Consider the following 12,239-nt stretch of genomic DNA (forward strand, 5'->3'; position numbering starts at 1 on the left):
AGAAAACATCTGCCACGATGCTATATAATTAATGTATGCTGAATGTGGTTCCATATTATTTCACACTTTCAGAAGTCCACTGAGAAGAAAACGCTCACGTTGCCAACTTCGTATACTTTGTTGGTTGGTACTGCTTAGGAAGGGTTCATAGAAACACTCACCGTCTCTCTTCAACTTTATCTTTCTGCTCCCTACACCTGTTGCCTATTCTCTCATATTCTCTTCCCTCTTCCTCTACTCATACATATGCAACAAAAAGGGGAGTATTTATTTCCCCAAATTGTATCAACTTAATAAGGACTAAGAAATCATGATTATAAAATAAATGCTATAAAAATTGGAAAAAAAAAAAAAGATTGACAGACAATTGTGTATTTTAGGTCTTAAGTTAAAAGTCAGTATTTAGAATGTATGTTTGTGTTTTATATTATACACACACACACACACACCCAAAACACAGGTTTGTGGGGTTTTTTTTTGTCATTCTTTACATTAACTGACTTTCATTAACTGATCACCACTCCCCTATCACAATAGGGAAGAAATTTTACTGTACTAGAAATCAGAACATTTCTCTGGCTGTATTTTTTTTTTTTTTTTTAATTCTTTTGAAACAGAGAAAGAGAGAAAGAGCATAAGCAGGGGAGAGAGGCAGAGGGAGAAGGAGAAGCAGACTCCCCTCTGAGCCAGGAGCCCAATGGGGGGCTGGATCCCAGGACCCAGAGATCATGACCTGACCTGAAGGCAGACGCTTAACCATCTGAGACGCCCAGGCGCCCCTCTCTGGCTATATTTTAAATGATCTCAGTATACATACCAAGCGAATGTTCGTATGATCTTGATGTCTTTTCGAGGCAGGGGGACAATATGTTCCGTAATAGAAAGTCCCCAGTGGATAAGCTCTCATTGTCTTTTACCTCTTCTTGTCCAAATAAGATGAGTCACTATCAGAACTTGAAGTTTTCTTCAATTTTTGACCAAAGGTAGCTCTTGAATGAGTGGAATATCCTTTAACTTCTCACTCACTGTGAATTTCAGGAGACTATTTCCACAACTCCCAAAAAAGTGTGTGATTACCTTTCTCTAGCTCTCTGCTCTCACTTCTCTGCCATCTGCTTTTGAGAAGATAAAGCATTGTCATTGAGATCCAATTATAAAGATTAAATTCAGAGAAATAAAGACTTCTCAGAACATTCAATAAGAAAATAAATAACCTAATTAAAAAATGGGCATAAGATTTAAACAGACTTATCTGAAAAAGGTATATAGATGACAAGTTTAATCTCGTTAATCATTAGAAAAATGGAAGCAAAAACCACAATGAGACATCACTACACATCTATTAAAAATGTCTAAAATTAAAAAATCAATCATGCCAACCTTTGGCAAAGGTACAGAGGAACTAGAACTTTGATACACTGCTGGTAGAAATATAAAATGGTATATCCACTTTGGAAAATAGTTCCTCAGTTTGTAAAATGTTAAACAGAAACCTATCATTGGTCCAGCCGTTCCATTCCTAGGTATTTACCCAAGGCAAATGAAAGCCTATGTTTATTGTACACAAATATTTACAGCAACTTTGTTGTAATAACCAAAAACTGGAAACAACTCAATGTCCACTGACAGCTGAATTGGATAAATTATATCCATAAAATGGAATACTATTCAGCAATGAAAAGGAAGGTGCTTTGACACATACAACAATATGGATGAATTTCAAATACACGAAGAAGCCACATTAAAGAAAAGTACATAATATGATTGCATTTACATTAAATTCATAAAAATGCAAGCTAATCTGTAGTGACGAAATGCATATCACTGCTTGCCTAGTAACCTGGAGAAGAGTATTGGAGGGCCAAAAGGGAGGCATTACAAAGGAAACTTTTCTGGGTAATGAATGGTAGGTTCACTATCTAGATGGTGTTCATGATTTCATGGGTATATATACATACATACATATATATATATATATGTATGTATGTTATAAATAAAGATGCTATAAATGCCCATGAGAAGGTTTTTGGGTGGATATATTTTTAGCTCCTTTGGATAAATACCAAGGAGTTGGTTGCTGGATCATATGATAAGAGTATGTTTAGATTTGTAACAAAACTGCCCACTGCCAAACTGCCTTCCAAAGTGGCTGCGCTATTCTGCATCCCCACCAGCAGTGAATGAGAGTTCTTGTTGCTTCACATCCTTACCAGCATTCGGTGTTGTCAGCATTGGGATTTCAATGATTCTAATATATGTGTAGTGGTATCACATTGTTTTAATTAGCAGTTCCCTAATGACATATGATGTGGATCATCTTTTCATATGCTTACTTGCCATCTGGATCTTCTTTGGTGAGGTGTCTGTTCCCATCTTTGGCCCATTTTTTTAACTGGGTTGTTTATTTTCTTAATGTTGAGTTTTAAGCATTCTCTGTATTTTGGGGGAAAATGTCCTCTAATGGATGTATCTTTTGCAAATATTTTCTCCACGTCTGTGGCTTGTCTCCTCATTCTCTTGACGGTATCTTTCACAGAACAGAAGCTTCTCATTTTAATTAAGTCCAGCTTATTTTTTTCTTTCGTGGATCATGCCTTTGGTGTTGTATCTATTAAGTCTTTGCTATACCTAAAGTCGACTAAGTTATCTTCTAGGAGTTTTATAGTTTTGAATTTCCCTTTAGGTCTATGATCCATTTTTAGTTAATTTTTGTTAAAGGTAGGGTCTGTGTCTGGATTCATTTTTTTTTTCTCTTGCATGTAGATACCCAGTTGTTCCGGTACTGTTTGTTGAAAAGACTGTCCTTTCTCCATTGAATTGCTTTTGCTTTTCTGTGAAAGATAGGTTGACTATATTTGTGTGGGTCTATTTCTGCATATCTCTTTTCTGTTCCATTGATATATTTGTCCTACTTTTTGGCTAGTAACACATGGTTAGGTATTGTAGCTATATTTTAAGTCATAAAGTCCTCTATCTTTTTTCTTCTCCTTCAATATTGTTTTGGTTATTCTGGGTCTCCCATGTCTCCATATAAACCTTAGAATCAGTTTGTTGATATCTACAAAATAACTTGCTGGGAGTTTGATTGAGATTGTATTGAATCTATAGATCAAGTTAGGAAGAACATGGAATATCTCTCCATTTATTTGGTTTTCTTTGATTTCTTTAATCAGAGTTTTGTAGCTTTCCTCATACAGATCTTACACGTATTTGGTTAGATTTATAACTCTTTCTTTTTTTATTTTTTTGAGTACTAATGAAAATAGTATTTTTTATTTAATTTCAGATTTAAATTGTTCATTGCTAATACATCAGAAAGCAGTTGGCTTTTATATATTAGCCTTGTCTCCTGCAGCCTTGATATAATCACTTACTAGTTCCTGGAGTTTTTGTTGTTGTTTCTTTGGGATTTTCTATATAGACAAGCATGTCATCTGTGAACAAAGACAGTTTTATTTCTTCCTGCCCAGTCTTTATTCCTTTTATTTCCTTTTCTTTTCTAATTACATTAGCTAGGACCTTCATTATGCGGTTGAAAGAGTGCAAGAGGGGACATCCTTGCCTTTTTCCTACTGTAGCCATTGACTTTTGTATATTAACCTTGTATCCTGCACCTGTGATATAGCCGCTTATTAGTTCCAGAAATTTTTGGTTGTTTTTTGAAATTTTCTACATTAACAGTTGTGTCCTCTGCAAATGAAGAGTTTTGTTTTTTTTATTCCCAATCTGTATACCTCTGATTTCCTTCTCTTGTTTATTGCATTAGCAAGGGCTTCCCATACGGTGTTAAATAGGAGTGCGAGAAGGGGCATCCTTGCCTTGTTCCTATCTTAGCTGGAAAGCATCTAGTTTCTCATGATTTGCATTCTATTTTCTAAAAGAGATTGTAGAGAACTGTTATAATTTCTGCTTTAAATGTTTGACAGAATTCATTAGTGAACACATCTAGACTTTATGCTTTCTGTTATGGAAGGTTATTCATTATTGATCAATTTCTTTAATAGATGTAGACGTATTCAGATTATCTATTTCTCTTTTAGTGAGTTTTCATGGATTGTGTCTTTCAAAGAAGTGGCTCATTTCATCTAGATTCTCAAGTTTGTGAGCATAGAATTGTTCAAAATACTCCTTTATCATCCTTTTGATGTCATAGGATCAGTAGTGATGGCCTCTCTTTCATTTCTGATATTTTTCCATTTGTGTTTTCTCTCCTTTTTTCTTAGTTAACCTGGCTAGATATTTATCAATTTTATTGATCTCTTCAAAGAGTCAGCTTTTGGTTCCAGTGATTTTCTCTGTTAATTTTTTGTTTTTAATTTCACTGATATCTGTTCTAATTTTTCTTATTTCTTTTCTGGTGCTTACTTTAAATTTAATTTACTCTTCTTTTCCTGGCTATATCTTTTAAGAGTTCAACACATTGTTGTTATAAATTAAAACTAAATGCTTCTGAGAGTCATAGTAAAATAAGACTTATTATAGTTTACAAGTGCCATATAAATCTATTTTTTCCAGAAATATTATAAATAAAGCAGTTTTTGGTATTTCATTATAATAAGGTTGCTAATATTTGTATTTTTAATACTTTTCATCTGTAAAGATCGTTTCACATACATTTTAAATTTTTTATTACATAGATCACTTTAGTCAGAGTTTTTTTTAGGAGTCAATATATAGTATCATTTATAGATTAAAGTTGTTTATTCTAAAACAGATTTAAGGCAGATTTCACAAATAGCATATAGGACAAAAATAATGAAATAAAAATGGAGTAGGTGACATATAGTTATAATGATAATTCTCAAATTTGGCTTTGTATTTTCAGGCAACCAAGATTTAAAAAAAGAGAGAGATGTGATTAAGTTTAAAAAAAAACAAAACCCTTCTTATCAGAAAGGAGAATTTGTTTTTTATTCTTTTTTAAAAATTTTTATTTATTTATTTTAAGTATACTCCCACTATGGGGCTTGAACTCATGACCCCGAGATCAAGAGTTACATGCTACACTGACTGAGCCAGCCAGGCACCCCTTAAATTTAATTAATTAATTTATTTATTTAAGTATATTTATTTATTTTAAGTATATTTTTTATTCTAAGCAAAGTGTTCCTTAGCATCATATCACAAAATATATTGCTTATATTGGGCATTATCTAGAATAAATTAAGTGATGTAATGGTATAGTGTATTAATATCAGTTACACTCTTGTGTAATGAATTTTAATATAACATAATTTTAATTCTTGTGTACTTAATTTTAAAATAAAATAATATATAAAATAATATAAATATTATCAAAATATATTATAAATAATATAAATATTAATATAAAATTCTGTATAGCAACTTTAATGAACGTCAAAGGTATAATATTAAAATATAATTCAGGGGCGCCTGGGTGGCTCAGTTGGTTGGGTGTCTGACTCTTGATTTCCACTCAGGTCATGATCTCAGGGGGATCCAGCCCCACATCCAGCTCCATGCTCAGCAGGGAGACTGCTTGAGGTTCTCTCTCTTCTCCCTCTGCCCTTCCCCGTGGGCCCCCCACCCCGCTTGCACCTGCTCACGCACTCTCTCCCTCTCTAAAATAAGTAAAATCTTTTAAAAAATTAAAAAATATATATAATTCAGTGAGGGCAGTTTTATGAGTTTCCAATGTAGTAAGGTCTAAGTTTATAACATTTTAGTATCTGGAGTGGAAAGATTGCATATTCTTTAAATAATATGTTATGACTTTTTTTCAATTGAGCTTTTGGTAGGAATTTGATAGCAGAGAAGTTGAAGTGGCATATTCTGATTTGGGCCTGAAATGCTAGAAATTCAGTGTTCTTATTTGAGAGAAAAATGCATCTATTTGGAAATGAGATAATCAAGTGGTAAGATTGATAGCCTGTTGTAAAAATTGAGGATCCTAACCAAGTTCCTCACCCTGACAGTGCAATCAATGTCCATCACTGCATAGATGAATTTTATTTAAGATTTCTAAGTCACTCTGTCATATGAACAAGTACTCCAGAGTAAATATACTCATCCACCTGTGTTACAGAACACCTTCAAAGATAATTTCATGTATTATCTGGGCTTTGCACCACATAATTTTTTATGATGGCAACCAATTCAAACCCACCAGTATGAAATGCAACAAAATGTACACCTAAAGAATGGAAAATATATTAACATGCTATTTTGTTATATCATAAAAAGCAGTTGAGATTTGGAGAATTTGTTCATTACCTTGCAGGGGACAAGGCATATAAAAATAAATAAGTAGTCACAAGGAGTTCATATTCTAGTGACCGACCAACTGCAGACTATTACAATACAAGTGCTGCCCACCCAGGGGATCAGATATCCAAATATAGCACTAAAAGATGATAGGTATTAGACATGTGAAGAAGAAAGAAAGAACAGGAAAAGCTAGGTTATAAATGATCTTCAACTTAGGTATAGGTTATATTCTAAAAATACAGTCCTAGGGACGCCTGGGTGGCTCAGTCATTAAGCGTCTGCCTTCAGCTCAGGTCATGATCCCAGGGTCCTGGGATCAAGCCCCGCATTGGGCTCCCTGCTCCACGGGAAGCCTGCTTCTCCCTCTCCCACTCCGCCTGCTTGTATTCCCTCTCTTGCTGTCTCTTTCTCTGTCAAATAAATAAATAAAATCTTTTAAAAAATAAAATAAAATAAAAATACAGTTCTAAGTTCATCTTAGCTTAGGCTATACTTTCCTGTAGATAAAATGTGATGTATAGATCCCTATTCTTTCAAACCCTATTTAATTCATTATGTGGAATATTCCTAGTATTGTCTTTCAACTGAGAAGGGTTTATCATCCCCTCTCTCTCCCGTGAGAAGTAGAAGGAGAGGAATATTGAGATTCTTAATAGTAAAAGGAAATATAACTCTAATCCTTCCTTTCTTTTTCTTTTTTTAAGTTGGGCGTGGAGCCCAACACGGGGCTTGAACCCATGACCCTGATATCAAGACCTGAGCTGAGGTCAAGAGTCGGACACTTAACCGACTGAGCCACCCAGGTGCCCCAACTCTAATCCTTTCTTACCTTTACTTTCAATGCTGACTTGTGCTAGGGGATAGAATTAGGGTTTGGAAAAGAGGGAAGGCCAAGAAATACCACTCTAGACTTTGTCATCAACAGTCATAGACTGAGGTGAGGAATGAGAATTCCTCATGTGAGGAGGGAGCAGTGAGCAGGGAGCAGGGAGCAGGGAACACCAGAATGGTGGTGTTTGTAGCTAGAATGGAAAGAATGGTTAAGAGAAGGAAAAATCCCTCACAGGGAAAAAGGAATTCGTTTCATGCCCTGTACAGTTCATCTGACAAATGTCCCTTGGTAATGGATTTTCAAAAGACAAAATATGAATACTACTTGTACATCCCAGATGACTCTTAAGAGTTCTCTATTATTGTGAGTGAAGGGGCAAGCTAGTTTTTAAAAGTGCCCTCTTCTTTTGTTCCATTTCAAAATAGGCTGTCGCCAGTCAAAAAAGTTGTGTGTGTGTGTGTGTTATGTTAATTTAATATAAATGTTGAGGTAGTGTACTGAAAAGTGAAAAACATCAGGCTGATTTTCCACTGGTAACTCTGAAATTGGGAGAAAAACACTAGAATTTTTTAAAAATCAGATTCTTCACTTAGCCCTTTTAAAGGGATTTTTGAGAAATTTATGGCTTTCAGAGTTCATATTCACTAGATGTAATTTGTATTCCATGCATAGTCCTTTGGTTTTCTATAGTATTCCCTTCTTACTATTTATTCTTGATATTTATTGAAGTTACCAAAAATCTGTTTATTATCTTGACCTCGTTATTTTGTTTTATATTTTTAATTTGTCTGTTTTCCATGTAACTGTTGTTATCCAAATTGTATTCTCCTTTGAACTCACATGTATAAGAATAATTAATCTTTGGGATTACAGAAATTGTTTCTCTTAGTATTTTCCTTTACTTCAAGAAACTGAGAAAGGATCTCTAGATAATATATATATTGGCCAAAATAACCTTTTACCACATATACATAAATTATGTGTATTACCCCCCAAAAAACCAAATATGTACTAATTGACAAATATACTTTCTTTCATAAAGCATATACAAAAGAAGCAATAAATTGTACTTGAGGAAAATATAATTTTCCCTACTCTTTATCTGTGGTGTACATTGGAGTCTGACCTGGATTTGAATCTCAACTCTCTACTACTTCTACTCTGGTAACCTTGAATAAATATATGTTTCTGTGTGTCTGTTTCTTCATCTTTAAAATGGGACTAATAATTCCTAGTTCATAGTGTTACTTGGAGAATTAAATGAGATTATCTAAATTAGTAGTTTTTAAACATTCTTCTCTGGTACTCTAGGTCACTGTAGGGACATTTGATGGGTCATTTGTATCTATTTTATGGGGTTCTGCAGAAGATTTGGTTTGAGAGAGAGGGTCCTGAGGTTCTCTGTTTAAAAACATTTGAAAGCCATAGCTGCAAGTAAAGTGCCTTGCACAGATAGAACTGGACGTATGCTAGTTCTCATGCAGGTTAGAAAATCTTGACTTCACTCCTTTCCCTCCTTCATGGGAATCAGTATATTAAAATGCTAAGTTACTTCTCTTTAACTGCTTTATCGAGGTCTAATTCACATACCATACAGTTCACCTATTTAAAGGGTACGATTCGTTGGTTTTTAGTTTATTCAGAGTTGTGCAACCACAGCCAAAATGTACTTTCAGAACATTTCCATCACCTCCAAAAGAAACTCCCTACCCATTATCAATCAGACTAACTTATTTTGGATTCTATTTCCATTGCTTATTAGAACTTTAAATATAAGTAAATTGATACATCAAGAAGAAAGGAAAACAAATCTAATGAACCATGTTTCTTCACTGATTTGTAGGTACAGACATTAGAGTCCATTATGGCACTTAGCATACTTAATTTTATATATTAAGTCACCAAAGACAGTTCTTTACATTTTTCACTTCTAGAAGTTCATTTATCTACCTTCATGACTTCTAAAGATGACTACTTGATCTGTGTATCTCCTGGTCTTAGTTGAGAAATTCAACAAATACTTTGTCAAGTACTTGTTATGAGCCACGTGCTATGTTAGACTCCTAGGGTGAAACAATTAATTTAACAATTTTTAGAAGGGTGGAATGTAAACAAAGGAGAGTAATAAAATGTGATCATACTATAAAGAGGTATGTAAAATGCTGATGGTACACATTTAAGAGGGTAATAAATTCTTCCAGCCAAGAAGGAGACTGAGGGAAGGGCAGTCAGGGGAAGGAACAGAGATTGAAGAGAGTTGCAGAGAAGCTCGTCCTTAAAGAATGAATAGAATTCACTGCACAGGTAATAGAGGAGGAATATATTCTTAGAAAGCTAAGAGAATAACCCAAGCCTATACTTAAGAGGACTAAAAGCATACATGATATTTAATGAAAAGTGAGGTATTTGATGTGACTAGAGGAAACTAAATACAGTGAATAGTTGTGAAACAGAAAAGGTTGACTAGAGCCTGAAAGTCAGCTTAATACCTTATTTTATCACCTTCCCCCCTCTTCTTCCCTGACTTCACTCTACAGATAATTAGCCTTTCCCAGTCTGATACTCAGTTCACATTAACATAATTCCTACTGCCATCATCCTAGTTTCCCTGGAGTTATCTTTGACTTTTTTTCACTGCTTTGCTTCCCATATCCATTCACATGTTAATTATTATTCACATGTTAATTATTATATACCTGTCTCTTTCTTTCCATTCCCACAGACACTGTCATGGTCTCTTTCCTAGGATCTCTTTTCCATTTCTTTTGTCCATTTTTAATATTATATTTTTCCATTCCTAGGACTTCACCTCTTAATCTGTTTTGGTACTGAAAGTAGCTTTAATACAATAGCTAAAATAGTTCCTATCTGAAGACTGTGAAGGGCCAAAAGGTTTATAAGAAGGAAAACTCTTACAGAGTTTATTAAACTCCTGTCAGGAGTTGATTGACAAGGGAATTCTCTGTGTACTGATGTAGAATATATTGTTGAGTTAAAGCAAAGAACAGAAGAGTATAGTATATTCCCTTTGTGTCAGAAAGCTGAAGAATATTAGGATATAGACCCTATTTTCTTACATTTTGCATAAAGGAACTGGACAAGTATAGAAGAAATAATTGAAGTAAATATCCATAGGCTTAGGGGTGGAAGAGAAGATGGGTGAGGACAGGTCTCAAAGTATACCTTCTTATGTTGTTCTGATTTTTAAACTGAGTATTTCATCTATTTAAAATTCTGGCCTTGTGTGCCACTGTGGGGGAAGTGGGATTGAAGGACTCTGACTGATTTTCTGTTACCTTATATATGAAATCACTCCTTAGTCTACCATTCAGACTTCTGCTCTCTGATTATGCCATGGTGTGATCCCTTTCACTGAAATGAACTCTGTTCATGTCCCCAAATCACTTTCAAAACTTAAGTCAAAATACATTACTTCCTTCTCTACAGTTGGTTAACTGTTTATTTCATTCTATCATTTTAGCTTAATATATTTATGTTCTCTGTTTGTTTTGATTCTTCATTGGTATCTCTATGAGTATTCTGATTTATTTCATGAATGATTTCTACTCCCATTTAGATTTTAACACTTTCAATAGAAATCATATTCTTTTCTCTTTTGTATTATTGAAACATAATTTAGTAGATACTTGATAAAGATGATTTTTATTTACTTTGGAGGATCCTAACATTTTAACTTCTTTTGGATAATTTTAATAAATTTTAAATTAGAAGAGGTATCATATAGAAAAGCTAAGTTTGACTACTTTTCCATTACCTAAAACTTCAAAGTATTAAGTAGGAAAATTAATGAGGAAAATTAGTTTTATTTAAAAAACATGGAAAGTAATTTATTTAGGGTAATTTTCTGTCCAGTTAAGGTGAAAATGTGTGGATTTGCGCATTAAAAAAGTAAACGTAACATGACCACCTGACATTAATTTGCATGGAATACAATATGATTTATATGCTAGTTACGAATTAATAGTAATTGAGATTGGTGTGATTTTTATCTTTGCTAATATATGTATATATATATATATATATAAAGTCAGATATGATAAAATAGTTATTGTTTTTTACATTAAGTGTATGATCAAAAGTAAGAAACTTGAAAATAAATTCTGTTAGGAAATGAATGTTTTTAAAAATTGATCATAGAAAATAGAAACTTGTAAGCTGAGAGGCCCTTAGTGTGTTTTTATTACTTGATGTAGCCTAATCTAATATTTATTTTGAAACAGGCAAGAAAACTAGATGTATATTTTGAATATGAAGAAAAAATAATGAGCAAAACTACTCTGGATAAATCTCTTCTAGATATAATATCAGACCCTGATGGTATGTACCATAAATTTGAGGTTACTGTTAAGACTCACAGCTGATGAATCCAGCATTTTCAATTTAAGTAAAATATGAATAGAATTATTTTTTTTTCCTGAGAACCCATGCTAATAATGAGATAACTAAATGAGCTATTTTCTGTTGAGAAGTTTGTAGCAAAGCAGTTCCTAAAGTGGAAAAAATGATTTGCATTTTATTTCATTGAACTTTTCTCTCATGGTATTTAAGAACTCGTTATATTCATTTATTTAAAGTGATATATCTGAAGTTCAATTTCTCCTGATTTTAGGAAGATTTGACAATTCAAAGCAGGTGTCTCTAAGTGATACGCTTTCTAATTACTTTGGTTTAACCCTAAAGAGTTTCCTAAAAAGATACATCTAAAACTGAATTCTGTTTTAAATATTTAGGGAATTTGCTTTTAAAGAAACTCCTTAATTAATCCCTTTATATTTACATTTAACTAAGAATTTGTATGTTAGATTTTCTTAAAACAAGATACGATTCTTTGTACTTAAGAAAATGTATTATAATTATTGCTTTCAGTTATAATGATCATGGGATCTGCATAGGTTTTAGCCTCTAAAATTATCTAAACTTTAGAGATTTGATCATTTCAGAGTAGCTTTCAATTCAAATCTCAGTGCTTTTCCAAAATGAAAAAAGAGAATATAAGCTGTTCAGTTTATATTTTGCATACAAGTTATTTAGCTGAATGATGATGGTTTTTGAGTTAAAGTTTGGTATGAGTTTAAGTTGAAAAATAATAAATTCCGAATTGTTTGTAATTAGAGATTCTACTCCTAAAAACTTCTAAGAAGCTATAAATATTGCTCAC

The 12,239-nt window shown here is 33.2% G+C and overlaps 1 protein-coding gene across 2 annotated transcripts in view; it reads left to right on the forward strand.

The window, feature by feature from the left end:
- SCFD1 (sec1 family domain containing 1) overlaps positions 1-12,239 on the forward strand; it is a 101,266-nt gene that overhangs the window by 49,203 nt on the left and 39,824 nt on the right. For both annotated transcript variants that reach the window (XM_036093128.2, XM_036093129.2), the window contains exon 15: positions 11,302-11,398. In XM_036093128.2, coding sequence (XP_035949021.1) covers positions 11,302-11,398 — 97 coding nt within the window. The remainder of the gene's footprint in view (positions 1-11,301; positions 11,399-12,239) is intronic.

The sequence above is a fragment of the Halichoerus grypus genome, chromosome 8 (assembly GCF_964656455.1).
Source record: "Halichoerus grypus chromosome 8, mHalGry1.hap1.1, whole genome shotgun sequence".
NCBI classification, from domain to species: Eukaryota; Metazoa; Chordata; class Mammalia; order Carnivora; family Phocidae; genus Halichoerus; species Halichoerus grypus.